At 39.6% G+C, this 14921-nt stretch overlaps 1 protein-coding gene across 1 annotated transcript in view; it reads right to left on the reverse strand.

Annotated features, from left to right (window-relative positions):
* Positions 1–14921, reverse strand: part of trol (terribly reduced optic lobes) — a 591503-nt gene that overhangs the window by 62864 nt on the left and 513718 nt on the right. Inside the window, exons 84-87 of the mRNA XM_055065643.2 lie at positions 9473–9736; positions 4224–4337; positions 2490–2672; positions 476–625 (exon numbers count right to left, since the gene is read on the reverse strand). Coding sequence (XP_054921618.1) covers positions 476–625; positions 2490–2672; positions 4224–4337; positions 9473–9736 — 711 coding nt within the window. The remainder of the gene's footprint in view (positions 1–475; positions 626–2489; positions 2673–4223; positions 4338–9472; positions 9737–14921) is intronic.

The following is a 14921-nucleotide window of genomic DNA, read 5'->3' on the forward strand; positions in this document are numbered from 1 at the left end:
ACAGGGATTGGAATAAGCTTAACGATGCAGGGCTAGACAAGCTGTCCTGGCACTTTTTAATTCCTCTTTGTACCTACGCAGTAACCTGTAGTGGTATAAGCTACATATACCAACAATATCAAACGGACCAAAAAGATCCCTTGTGCGTCCATAAGGTAACCCATAGATTATCCTATAAGTAACCGCTTTTGTATGAGGAATATTTTCTGTAGGTTTGATTTTGTGGTTGTGGCCCACACAAGTGTACAGTAGCTTAATTAGAAAAAAAAAAAAAGAGTTATGCAAGGTTACAGTTCTAAAGGTTACTAAAGGATACAGTTCACCCAAGAAGCTACACCAATAACCAATTCTTTTATGCAGCACCAAATGAATAAAATGAGAATTAAACAGCCCTAAACATGTATATTCTCAAAATTAGTGTGGAACATCACAGCAAATATAAATTCACCCAACAAGAAACATCAGCCGCACTTACCTACAAAGCCGATATTGTAGCCATTATCACGTGAGATTTTGTCGAAGCTCGGCACGCTCCCCACGAACAGAGGCTGAGTCAAGTCTAGCCCCATCATTCGTCCCTGAGATGTTCCGGTAACTTCTGACTGATCGTCAACATTAAGTTTGGCTGCAATTGGCAATGAACAAACAAATGATGCACATTTGTAAGCTAATAAATATATGCAAAGAGCATTGCTCAACTTTAAACTGACAAAACTATCCAACAGTTTGACTTCAATTAACCCCTTTAAGTGATCTTGAGTACCTTAGCTCATCATGAGTGATTGGTATTGGCACTTCTTGGCTAAAGTTCACCTTGTCATGAACATTTTGCTATTTTCTGAATGACTCGTGACGTACAGGGGACATCAAATGCTTTTCACAACATATGTGGCAGTAGGCGTGCTCTCATCATTGCTTTAATCAATAATCATCAAGCAAAAAAACAATGTGATAAACTGGACAAGAAAGGACATTACTGCAGCACTGCATCTGTGTCCTTTTCTTTTTTTGTCCTGTTTTTGTGCACTGTTTTTTTACATGATAATCACTCACCAACAAGCTCACCTTTGTTTTCTAATTTAATTAGTAATATTTTCCACACTAGACAGCACTTGGCATTCCTTGCATGCCATTATAATGCTACTTCAGCAAGGTATTTATGTAGTTAAAACAAACTTGGCATATTCCATTCTGCATAAAATTTGGGCACAATCTTATTCACTGCACAACTGTATACAAATCAATGAAGTTACTGACTTTTATGTTTCACCTCTCTGGTGCTAGATGACAATGAACCAGAAGTTCTGTGGTTTGAGCGCCACTGTTGGTCTCATGCTGTTTGCATAGCAGCTGTTAAGAAATGCTGCAATTTATGCTACCATCGTTCAAAACAATTAGCTCCTTTTTTGTTTCAATGTTTCAAGAAAAGAAGAGAGTGATTAATTCTTGTAAATAAAAGCTTTCTAAATTTTAGTCAGTATTTCTGCATTTTAACCAGGTTATTGCAGCACTGCATGTCACAAAGAAAGATGAACTATTATGGTACTGGTTCTCTGGGAAAGAGAGCCCTCTAATGTTCACATGAAACAGAATGGATGCATGATGTGCATGTGCTACAAAAGCCACGTGATGAACATTCGTAAGCAGTAAAGTGAGCAACCTTAACAGCAAAATTCTTATGTAAATTTTCCATTTATAAATTTTTTGACATGCTTTTGTTTTTTTCAGCAACAAATCTGCCTGGTTCTTAATTACATTAACTTCTCGCATTGCAGCCTTTTGTGAAGGTGGCTGTCAGCCTCAATTCAGGTGGTGGCTTTAGAAATAACTTCTCTAGGCTAAAGACACATAAGCATCCCAGTGAGCAGTGGATCCCAAGTCCCACATCTCAAGTCATATTGATGTAAGCATAAAAAATGAGCAACATGTGACACTCCATAACCTCATGCATGCCTGTCACTAAGAAAGGGCAGCACAGTATAAGCTATTTTCATGGACAAAATGAATGAAAACATCTTGTGTTCCAAACACACAGGACATCACCATCCAAACAGGTTTTTAACAATTCCAAATTAATTGTGGCATTGCCAAGAACATATTCAATTTAAAAAATAACATATTGTTAGAGGATTTGTGACTGGTTCATTTGTCACACAGCCTTTGAACATACTACATAAATGAAAGCTTGTTCCTGCTTGGCCCTCTTCCTACTTTGGTATTGGAATGCATCATGTAACCGCACAAAAACAAGGGACAAAGAAGGAACACACAAGACAGGCGCGGATCTTCTTTGTCCTTGTTTTTGTGCGGTTACATGATGCATTCCGATATCGACCACCAACTAGCCCGCCTATCCCTGTTAAATTTGGTATGCATAGCCTGTGAGCATAATATGAGATAAAAAGTCGGGCACGCAGTCACTGGCGCTGGATGGTTGAGGCACGCCACAGGTGCACACAGCACTCGCACCACGGACACTCGAAGCTCACCGTCTTTCTTCTCTCTGCTAATCTGAACAGTGTGCCAGGTGTCCATCTGCACTGGCTGGTGGCTTCTCAGATATCCAACTCCTGAGCCTAGCTCAAAGCGGAACTCCACATAGCCATTGGTCAGACCTACAGATATGAAGTCTCCACTGCCATCCTCTTGTTGGCCATTATACAGAAGTAGTCCTGCATGGATGGGAGGAACAAGATCAACTAGCACTACAGCACATCATTAGAGCCAATCAAGTCCACTATGTGCAGCCTGAACAAATTTAAAACTTCATTTTAGGCTTTATAGAAATATTGCAGGACCCACTTGTCAGAAGTTCTTAGAGTAACAGTACCCACTGCCTGAGTGTATATACATAAATTTTGCTTGACAAGGAGGAGGTGAGCGAGTATAGGTGTCACTAGGAGCAGGTGGCCCCATTATTTTAGTGTTTTGAGCTGCCAAAAGGTCAGAGGTATCATGCAGGACAACCTATGTGACATTAAAGTCAGTAATGTCAAATGATCCCCAAGGCTTTTAGAAACCTTTTGAACGGCAAAACATTTTGCTTTCTTCATCCAGAGAAGTTTATGGCTTCACGAGATGATCTGGATGCCTATCAGCATCAGGTTGAAAGTTAGAGGCAAAGGGAGTGGGCAACTGCTCTAGCCTGTGTCTTTTGCATTGGCCTCTGTTCTATGCATTAACAGCTTTTTCTTTCTTTATATTCCCCACGCCTTTTTCTTTTATTTTCTCTCCTCGTCTTCACATATTTTCCCTCTTTTTTACATTTTTAGATATCTCTTATATTCGCTACTCACTATCCTTTTCTAACCTTTTTCTTGGAGCAGACAGGCATTGTGCCCATTCTGATTCCAGTTACTAGCCAGCTCATTTCATTCTTATCTTTATGCTCACTTTATGTCTGCAAATGTAATAACACATAGGCAAAGCCTCAAGTGTGTTTGGGAGAATGCCTGCACTGGAATCAATGAACTATGATAAAGCAAAAAAAGCATTACTTCACAGGTTCAAGTTGACATGGAGAGATTCTGTGAAAATTTTCAAAGTTGCAAACCTAAAGACTCAGGACTGCTAAATTGATTAATTAAGGCTTAACTGACTAAACCAGTGTGCTGAGAAGAAATATTGCATTACAAAAATATAGTTTTTATCTGGAATGCCTGATAGAAAAGAAAAATATTCAAGCAGATGTCTTCAGTAGAATATTTTTGACTTTGCAATTAGTATTTACATAATACTTTTGTCACGGGAAACACAATGACTATTTGTACTCTGTTGAGCAAGGAGCTGCGTATATGCGCAATCAGCAACAGTGCAAGTGAGTGAGTGTTATATAGTGTTGAACTACCTTTGGGACACTACGTGAACATGGCACGCAAGTCATCGCATCGTGAGCCAAGTAGTGGTTTTTCACAATGGCTCTTTAGACATTGTACAGTCACTTAAGATGTAAGATGGCTGGTCAGCTCTCTAGCAACAAAAGCAAACTTTCTAAGTAGGCTTCCTTTTAATCAAAATTTCTAGACATGCATCAGTTCCGAAGCTATTTTTTATGCATGACAATAGAATTCTTGATGTAATGGGTAATGCAAAAACAGATAAGAATACTCCAATGTTACACTTTTACAAATATTAACGCTGTAACTCTATACAGGCTAATGATGCTCAGCTCACAGCAATAATGTGCAAACAGCACCGTATGCCGAAGACAAAAAAGTTTGTACCGTGATCCTTTTCAGGTTTGAATGTTATCTGGACTTCAAAGCCCATGTAGGCATTCACAATGGTTGGCAACTTCATGTAAGAAAGGGGAGCCTGGGTGAACCGTGGAAGCAGACCTGTAAAATAAGAGGGCTGAAAATGGAGTGCTGCACAAGTTGAGTGATTCAACACTCACGGGGCTGTGGGGCTGAAAGGTGAAAAATTCTAAGATATAAGAAAGCTAAGGATAGGGCATAATAAGCAATGAAATGAAGAATGATAGGCACAATGTTAGGAAATAAAATGATGGCACTATAGATCAAAGAAGGCATCAAATGTGGGTGCAAACATACATTTCATTTTGGTTATTTGCACTGAGGGAAAGACTAACAGCACACAAAGGAAATGCAGTGCAGGACAAGCACAAGTTAGTAACTTACTTTATGATAGATAAGAACAATAACAACAACATGACATTTAATATTACACAGAGCACATGATACCTGCGCTGAGCCTGATCCATGTGAAACCATGATGATTTCAATAGTATGAGTATATTATCTCAACTTTTTTGTTTGTTGAGGCAACTGACACTCTGCTCACGCCCTCATATTTTCTTCTTGCAATATGGAAGGTTTGCTGTACTTTTCTAAAGAACTGGCCCTTGTTAAAGCGATAGGTTTCTTTGACATTTCCCCCCACTTCGTAGTTAGTCAGTTTCTGGCTGTTTGCTGTCAACTTGGGACATTAGATGACACTATGTGCCACTAGGTACCAAATGATAGTACCAGCGAACAAGCCAACATAACCCTTGTATGGTGACCAAGTACGCCCACCTCTGATTCAAATGAAACTAAATTCTGGGGTTTTACATGCCAAAACCCCAAACTGATTATGAGGTACGCTGTAGTGGGGGACTTCAGAACGATATTGACCACCTGGGGTTCTCTAACATGCACCCAATGCACGGTACACAGGCATCTTTGCATTTTGTCCCCATCGAAATGTGGCTGCTGTGGCAAGGATTTTATCTCGCAACCTAATGCTAAGCAGCGCAATGCCCTAGCCACTAAGCAACCATGGCAGGTATGCCCGCCCCTACTCTGTGTAACAAAAAAATTAACTTCCCATGTAAAACCTGAACGTATATTGTCAGTTCAGAAGCATCTCTAAAGAACGCTTATCTGTTAATGGAATACTGAATTATATACATAACTAATTTTTTTTCATTTACTTTATTTCTTTTGATTTAGCCACTCAGAATGTACCATTTGTTGGGTGCCCAGTTGTTGGCCAATCCTCCAGAATGGGCATGTCCCACTATGATCCCCACATTAAATTAATCAAATTAAACTAAACTAGCATTTGTATAGCATCACATAGGCATTGCTAATATACAAAACTTCACATTGATTCAAATATGATCATTGGATCTGCATGCAATATCATCAGGGCTGGATTGAAGAGATATCAGAAAGAAATAAGGTGGAAGTGTGGACATTTACTGAAAACTATTGTGAAAACAATAAACATGTACATATGTAAATACACTGAAATCTCGTTATAACGAAGTTGAAGGGGGAGCTGAAATTACTTCGTTATATCCATCGTTGCAATTTGCTACAATATATGCTCAATGGGGTGCAAAATTATAAGCACGTATATAGGAAGACGGCCTTGCAGCCCGCGGAGCCACTGGCTACATGGCTATGCATGCGATAAATATGAATAAAACAACAAAAGAATCTTTGGCATGTCACGTGACTTCTTAGCACTTGACGCGACAGCCTTCAGATAGCTGCCTTCTGTTCTATTCTGATGGCCTTTCGCATCCGGTCTCCACTTGGCTCATCATGGTCGAGCAGCATGTGGCACACAACACAGCGCTCGTCTGTGTGATCGAGGAGGTAAGCGAATTTCGCTGCACCAGCTTTGCTCCGCCAGCTTGTGGCCTTGGGGATCGCACCGATGCCAATGCGATCTCAGAGGCCATGCCCGGCTGCCAGCCAGTGACATGCCGCAGGGAGGGGTGGAGACGTGAATGCATGGCCTGGACGTGACACCCGAGATTGCGCTGGAGTGGTCTCTGAGGCTAGCCCAGCTGCAGCGGCCCACACAGTGCACCGTAGAGAAATACAGAAGTGAATGCACCGATGTTTCGCACTGCCATGTGTAGCCACGCAGCATGGCACATGACGCTCGAAAATGCACTGGGGAGATCTCGGAGACCGTGCCCAGCTGCACCTGCCTGCGCGGCATGTCGCGCAGAAGTGAATGCTCTAATCTTTCGCACCGCCACACGCAGCCGTGCAGCCAGGCACATGCAAAAAAGAAAGGTCAGTGGGGAAGTGCGATAATGAGCTTCTGCTTGTGTGCAGGTATGCAGGGCGGTGAGAAAGATCAGTGTTGCTTAACGACATATTCGATGCGGAGACGTGAGAGTTATGGACTGCCGTGGTGAACGAGTGCCGAATCCAGCGAAAAGCGATGTACTTCGCATGCAACGGTCAGGTATATTTGAGTTTTGGAGATGAATCTAGTTCCTTATATCCACTGGCCGGACAATTTCAGTTAGTTAAAACGAGGTTCTAAATACATGGATCTCTATGAGGATTTTGAAGGGAATTTCATTTGCTTTGTTATATCCATTATTTCTTTGTATCCTATTTCGTTGTAACGAGGTTCAAGTGTACATAATGTGTGTGTGTGAGTGTGTGTGCGTGCATGCGTGCATTACTACATAACATGTTATTCTGAGTGACAATTACAAAGCTATCACTTACAAACATAACCCAACAATAGTTCTAGTGAATTTTCTTTACTTTCATACCACTAGTGCACACTTTAAGGTACCCTGGGCCATACTTTTTAAGTTATGCCTTTTTCAATGCTACATGTTTTCGTGCTTCGCCAGTGGTCAAAGCGACACTCCGCCCACCTCACTAATGGGATCAGTCAACCATGAACAATGGACAATAAAAGTAGCATTGAATCCAGCAATGGAAGGAATTCTCTACAAGATTACAGCCCTTGACTGCACACACATCTTTTGCAATGAGTAAACAGGTTTCCGATTGGACAGACGGTGTGTTACCAAAATGAGCGACTACATGAGCACTGATACCTGAGCACATGAGCACGCGGAAGACTTGTCTGTTCATCGTAAAAAACAGGCATGCACTCCTGTCTTCAAGCAGGCAAAAGTCATACAGAGGGACTCATGCACTAATAGTCCAGTGGACTCTGGATAAACAGAACTTACTTCAGTGGAAATGCTGAATAAATGGAATAATGGTATGAACTTTGGTTGGCCACTCATAGGCACAATGCTAGCAAACTTGGGTTAAACAGAACCTATCTTTTTGTTAACTTCTTTTAAAGGTACTTACCTCCTTCCTCACTAGCTTATGGAACAAAAAATGTCTAACAAACATGTCAAATGGTGATTTTAAATACAGTATAAGTAATGAAAATCTAATCCGTCGGGCAGTATTGGTAAGCTTACCGTATTTGCACGATTCTAACGTGAAATTTTTAAAATAAGAGGTGCGTTCAAATTTGCATGCGCATTACAATTGTAACTGGTTTTACTCAAGATAAAAAAAGAAAGAAGAAGGAAAGCTCAGTGCAAGGTAGCCAGCCACACAGCCATCTAATGGTTCGTCTGAAGAAAGCGATGCTCGGAGACATTGCAAAGTGGCGCGTGGAATGTGCTCCTGCAGACAACGGTTGCGCAAGCGTCCATAAGTGTGGCACTTATAATGCAATGAATGGAACTGAAGATTACTTCTTGTGGTCAGTAGACAGCAAAAAGCAAATGTTGTCAGACTCCGTTAGCCACTAGCCGCTAAGATTCAGCTGTGTGCTTGTCTGTATGCCTTTGTATGTTCCATAATATTGTTTCAACACAGTACGCATCGACTGAGGTTTTGTCACTTGATGTGTGTGGTAGAATCGGCACCAAGTTATTTTTTCGGATATCTGGGCGATAATATAACTGGGCGTTATGATCGGTGGCATGGTAGAATAATCCTTGAAGAGGAAGATACAGCTACAGAGTGGGTATATAAGATCTTGCAGTCTGACTGCCACTACTGCCTCATTCACACCGCCAGGAATGAGACTTCAGATGATGCATTGTTACCTGCTTTGAGGAGATGGGTAAAAATATTATTGGTAAAGTTCATGGTGAAGACTGATTCTATTAAGGAAGACACAGATATTAGTGTTCCAGTGCATGTTACTGTTTCTAACCAGATGGCAAGAAAGGCAGTTGAAATTCTGTTATTTCGAACATAAAAACTAAAAAGAAGTATTTGGAATTCTTTCATGCATAGACACCAGCCTTGCGGAAAAATGCTAGAATATTAGAAGCAGAATACAGTAAAGTCTTCTTTTTCACCAAAGAAATATCAAAACACTCTGACATTTTCAAATAAAATGTTCCTTGGTGACTTTTGTGTACTTCGATTAAATGATACTTTGGATAAACAGAACACATTTCTTGGTCCCTTCGAATTCTATTTAAGAAGAGTCTACCGTATATGGAAAGCCTGCCATCTTAAGAAGAGAGTTGTCTGCAGAAGCCCCCCATGAAGAATGCACAGGGGGCTTCTGAACTTTGAAACTTCTGGGGTTTCAAAAAGCCTGAAAACAGCTTGAGGGGTTACTACCTGCCTACGTACCAAATGTAAACCACAAAAATGAGGTGCAACCAATTGTTCCTTTTCTTACATTGCTGAATATACCAGGCATTAGCAGAATGCCATCATAAACTGTACGAAAGTATATATTGCTACATCTAAATTTCAGAGTGCCTGTGTGAGTACGAAAAGCAGCACTGATGTTAGTGAATGATAAGCAGTGATATCAACCAGAAATAACTTTAAACGCTCTTTTGTAGCCTAATTTGTGCCAATAACATTTAATGCAAGCAGCAAGTAATCATTAATCTAGACACCTTCTGAACAAATGCAAGACAAGCAAATAAATTGTGGAGACACTTATTTCCATCTTCGTGCAAAGCTACAAAATTATTCTCTCAGCCTGCTCTGTACTTTCATAGGCTTTATTTTTGTCCATCAGATCAGATTTACACTGTATTAAAAAAAAGTTTCTGGAGCTTGTTCTTCTAAACACTTCAAACCAATCCAAGCCATCTAAAATTGACAGGCAATTATTGTCATAACACATAACATAGAAAATGGTTTCGTTCTTTGGTAGGAAAAGTTCTTATTTTTAAACTCCATACGAAAAGAACTTGTGCCCTCACCAGTAACAACAAGAATGGTTGGAACTTCCAGTGTGGTGCGTTCATTCTTAGCTGTGCAGATGTAGGTGCCTGCATCGCTGGCACGAACATCTGGCACCACCAAGGTGCTGTCACGAGGCAAAGCTTTGTGGGGAACATCGCCATTGTCACGTGTCCAGCTGTAGGCAACAGGAGGCTCCAAGTTGTGCCGGCAGTCCAAAACAACAGTGGATCCATAAGGAATAGTACGGGTCTCCACTTCATTGGGTGGCACAGTTGGAGTTTCTGCAAAGTGGGCAAAGTGGCTACTCAAAAAATGGCACAACATGCACGCGACAATTGTTAAAAATGCACCATAGAGACACACCAATGGGTAACAGGGATGTATTTTGGCAAGTCATAAGACAGGAAAATGACAGCAAAGTAAAAAACTGATAAATCATCTGCCAAACTAATACACAATTGTTATCCCTACTGTCTTCAAGCAGCTGAAAGCCACACAATAAAGAGCCAAGTTTCCTTGTCAGAACATTAGCTCTTGGCTGACATTCTCCTTATTTGCTCACTGTTAAGAAGAGGCAGCTTTATATCAGAGCCAACTATGATCTCCCAATCACACACACCTGAAATGCAGAGATGCTCCAATTAAACAATCATTGAACCAATCCAAATGAAGTTTGTTGCATTCAAGAGAAAAAGACATGCTCCACCGATTGTTGCAGCAACAATTTTTGCTTAATGGCTCAATTTTCTTTAATTGCTTAAGTTCAGAAATCTTTTTTCTTGAACTAAAGCTCAGAGTTCCCTACAATAGCTCAACACCAGAAAGAGATATCGCAATCCTGTGAACTGTATCTGCTACATCATCTAAAGTAGAGAGAGACTATGACAAATTTGTTTACAGCTTACTTGACATTGTTACATTGTTTATGCAAGTTTTCAGAGTTTATTCTTAAATTACTAGTATAATTTAGAGTGTAGAATACTTCTGCCCCACACGTCCATCAAAATGTTGCACAAATAAAGAACTATTTATGTAGAAGACCTTTTACAAGGTATATCTAAAAAAAGAATTGCAACACTGACCAATCTAGCTGATAGCTCGTGCGCACATCCATTAGTTGTCTTCACTGAGTTGACTATGTTCCAGCTTTTCTCTATGAATGCACACATCAGTACATCAGTTTTGTCTCTTTAGAAGTCCCGGTAAGTTCAGCGAACAGTTTAATGATATTGTCACGACTGTGAAGAAAGCAGCAAAACTGGGAAGGATGAAACTAGAATTTTATTGGGTGAACCTGTGCCCTCAAAAACAAGCTACACTTAAAGAACGGCGATAGCAGCGAACACAGTCGGCGATCATCCAAAATCTGGTCTGCTGGTCAAGTGTGTCGGCTTTTATACATGGGTCACTGAAAGTTCCAGAGTAATCGCTGATGCCTGCGTGTCTTCCCGAAAATTCTCCACAACTCGCACCGCACATGCAATCAGATTACACAAGCTTCGGTGACAACAGACAACGGGTAGAAACATCGATAACATTCGAGAAACTTTCAATACATGCGGGCACGTCCCACGCTGAGCAACAACATTTGTTAGATGGTGGAAAGCGGTCACCCAAAAAATATAAACAAATACACATGTCAATATTGCTTTTTATTTCTCAGTTATTGAGTTGTATATATTAGATGTTTTACTTTTCTTTCAAATTGTACAATTTTCATCAATTATTGTAAAACAACTGATGCATTAAATAAAGATATGCGCACAACAGAAAGATTTTAATTTTTTTATTTAGGTGCAGCAAAGTACCTAGAAATTGGTTCAGTGAATACCAAACAAAATTTCTGCCCTTATGTCTGCATTTAGGTGGGAACACCTATCTAAATACATGGGAATGACGAAATAACTTTTCTCGGCAACCACTGCACCAGTTTTGATGCGGTTTGTTGCATGTAAAAGAAAAAGTTGAAATCTAGCGACTTCAAGAAGTGCATCATTATTTAGGTAATAAAATTCTTAAGAAAAATTGTTGAAATCGTAAATTAACGTACAAGTTTGTCCGCTTTAGACACTCTAAAGATGCAGTTTATAGAACTGCAATATCTGTTTTTTGTTCAGAGTTCCGGATTTGTGAACTTCATGTTTCTATGTATATTAAGCTTGCCAATTTTTGAGAAATTTTATATTCCAGACCCTAAAACAAAATTAAGCTTTCTAGAGTTGCAAGAATTGAGCTTTCTTTTTCAAATGAAACACATTTGATTCAAGTCAGCCCAGCGATTGTCTCATGAAAGCATTTCTGCATTTTACATGTATCTGAATAGGGAAATCAGAGTTGGCCCAGAGCTAAAGCTTCCTGTTAAGTCACCATCTTGTGACACACTTGTCTTGTTAAGAAAAAGTGAAGTGTTGCTTTGAAATTGACTCTAATTTGCTTCAGTCAAATTTTCCACTTCACTATGGTGAGCTTAAAATTTTCTACAATGGTTTTTGCACAGAGTCACTGTATAAATTGTCATGTGGCTGCAATATTATACACTTTGTGAAAAAATGCACATTTTGCACTATTGAAAGGTCTGCGCTTATAGGAAGGAATAAACTGAAATAAAAAGTGCTTTTCTGTTTCTAAGTACACACATTGCCAGCCAGTATATAAGAATGAAGATAAGAATGAACACAGGTGACCATGCAAGAGAGGAAGTTTATTGATGTATTGTGCATCAGAGGACTGCTCTTAGAACGCGAGATCCTGGCATTAACCTAACAGCATCTGGTGATCATGGCCAGTTATTTGCTGTTTGTGACTTAGGCGAGGACTGCCTACATGCACATATGGTGAGAAAATATTTCTGAATTGTACTGTGCTGTTGCATTACTTCCAAATATCACCCACGCCAACTAATCTCAGGCAACACCTTAGGATCACTGCATGGAAGATGATTATATCAGATATGTTTTCAGATAGTTACAATAAGCATATTGACCGTTCATAAAGGAAAGCCACACCTTACTTACTTGACTGTAGGCAAGAGGAAATTTTATATGTTACCGAAGCCATCCTGAACTTCACATTGCATTGATTAAATTTAGCACTATTCCTTTAAATACAAACTCCACTGTTCACAGAATGAACAGCATTTCTTCCATACACCATGCATTACAATTTAGCTACAAAAGTTTCCTGACACATTTGTCATCATGATTTTCTTGGAGCTTATTTCACTGGAGCATCACGTGTCCTTTTGCCACTCCAGCTCCTAAATGCAAGATTGAAAATCTGATGCACCACGAGCCTTATAATGATGCAGCATGCAGCACCAGTACTACTGATAATAATTAAACCATGTTTTCCCACCTACCCACCCATAGTAAATATCACTACTTTCATAACAAAGATTAGGCAACATTTTTTTTTCAAGTGTACATGTACGTGACTGCTCGCACTGAACCCTATGGCAAGTATGAATCAGAGTTAGGGTTTCGTGAGAATTATGCATAATGATGCATATATTTGGTTACAAGCTTATTCAGCAATACTGCACAGCATATTAGTTTACATTAGAATAAGAGCATGCATTGTGGTATACATCAAGAATTAATTATAATATTCACACTTCAAATGCTTGCAAGTTTACTAGCACAAAAAGAAGACATCCTTTGTTTTTCTACCAAGTTCCTATTCAGGTCACAGAAACAAGCTGTCACAGAAACACAAAAGTGCCTAAAAATTCATGTGTCCCAAAAATAAAGGTGGAAAGCTACAGATAGATTAGGTTTATGGTGGGATGGCAAGATCAGTTAACTATGTACTATTTGAAAATTTACTTCCCAGTTTTTAATTGATTAGATTTATGATGTGGTGGCAAGGTCAGTTAACAACTATCTGAAATTTACCTTTCCTTAAACAGTTGCACCATAGGTACCTGTTACAACAGATTAAGAGTTATGCAGAAGTGTTAATTTTGTAATTTACAAAAAAATCTATTGAGTAGACTTGTATTTCACACGTGCTGTGTTTTTCTGCCCAAAATAGCAGGGCCTGTTCTATATGTAATATAACCGTTATATATAATTTTTTTGTCACCGTTATTACATATGCTATCTCAAATACTAATAGTCAAGCTAATAACAAGAATTTGTCATGTTAATACACAATTATTGACTGCGTCATCAATGACCGTGGTTCAGTGTACACGTCAGTATATATAAATCACATGTGCAGTTACATATACTTCAATGAAAACAGTTCAAATACTCAACATTTCTAAAAGAATGCCAAGTAGGCTGCACCATATCAGCATGCAGGTGGGAGAACAGACTGTCATTCTAGGAGGAAGGGTTTAAGTCGATCGGGAATACTGTGAAGGTGCGGACAAAAGGGTTTTCCATCATTGGGCCAGTGCATGATGGTCGATGCAGGAAGTGTGCAGAACAACAGAGAGGCCACAGGGACACTCCCAGGGTGCATGGACACACAGAATGCAGAACTGGTCATGTTACTTACGAGTTGCCGTGTGCCAAGTGATGGGCGAGTTGAATGAAGAATAAATTTTTGTTAGTGAACATGCAGCACCCACATTGTACGAGTGTGCAAGGGAATGTTAGTACCACTTTGCAACAATCAAAGTGTGTGTGTGTTACTCGACAGAATCATTAAGACTACTTATTATAAAAGAAATTGATTGTAGCTGGCTTGCAGTCTCCTTCAGCACTTTTATAAAGCTTGTTTATTTTAGTGTTAAGGCTTACACATGCTGCGCATTACTGCTGATGAAAGCTGTCCTAACAAATCTGTAATTTCAGAACAAATGCAACCTTAAAGTGACACTGAAGAGGAATAAGCTGTGTGAGTAAATTGCGCTTGTGCAATGGAAAAGCAGCCTGCCTTACAGTGAGGGAAGGATTAGTAGCCCAGGAAAAAACGCAACACCGCCATGATGTTACTGTGACAGCTCAATAATGGTAATGCTTTTAAGAAATACTTCGCCAGTGCAAATTTTTTACTGTTGCTTTTTAGCACCTTTTCAACCCCCTCAGTCTTAGCATTTCTGCACAGAGACAAAATTTGCTGCTTTGTTTCAGACAGTGGTGAGAGTAGAACGAAGGAGGTAAAAAAGTGATACTTTGCAAACAAGAGTTTGTAACATCTCATGCCAGGCTGTTAAGCATATGCGAAAACAGTTTTTCAGGCACAGCAGTCCTTCCAGTACTACTGTGCTTGGAGCTGTTTTATGTGAACCTGATCTTATCTTTATATACATGATCTATTGCAATACCTTAATTTTTGTAAAATGGCGAAATGAACAGAATTATTAGTTAATCATAGCAAATAATAAGGAAAGCATGGTAAGAACTGTGCACCAATGTTCATTCTATTTATTTTTCTGAAGGAGTCTGCAAATGAACATAAAACCTCAAAGTATGAAATTTCTTAAACATGAGGTCATAATCTATGACTCTTATCATT

This window comes from Dermacentor andersoni, chromosome 3 (genome assembly GCF_023375885.2).
Source record: "Dermacentor andersoni chromosome 3, qqDerAnde1_hic_scaffold, whole genome shotgun sequence".
Classification (NCBI taxonomy): domain Eukaryota; kingdom Metazoa; phylum Arthropoda; class Arachnida; order Ixodida; family Ixodidae; genus Dermacentor; species Dermacentor andersoni.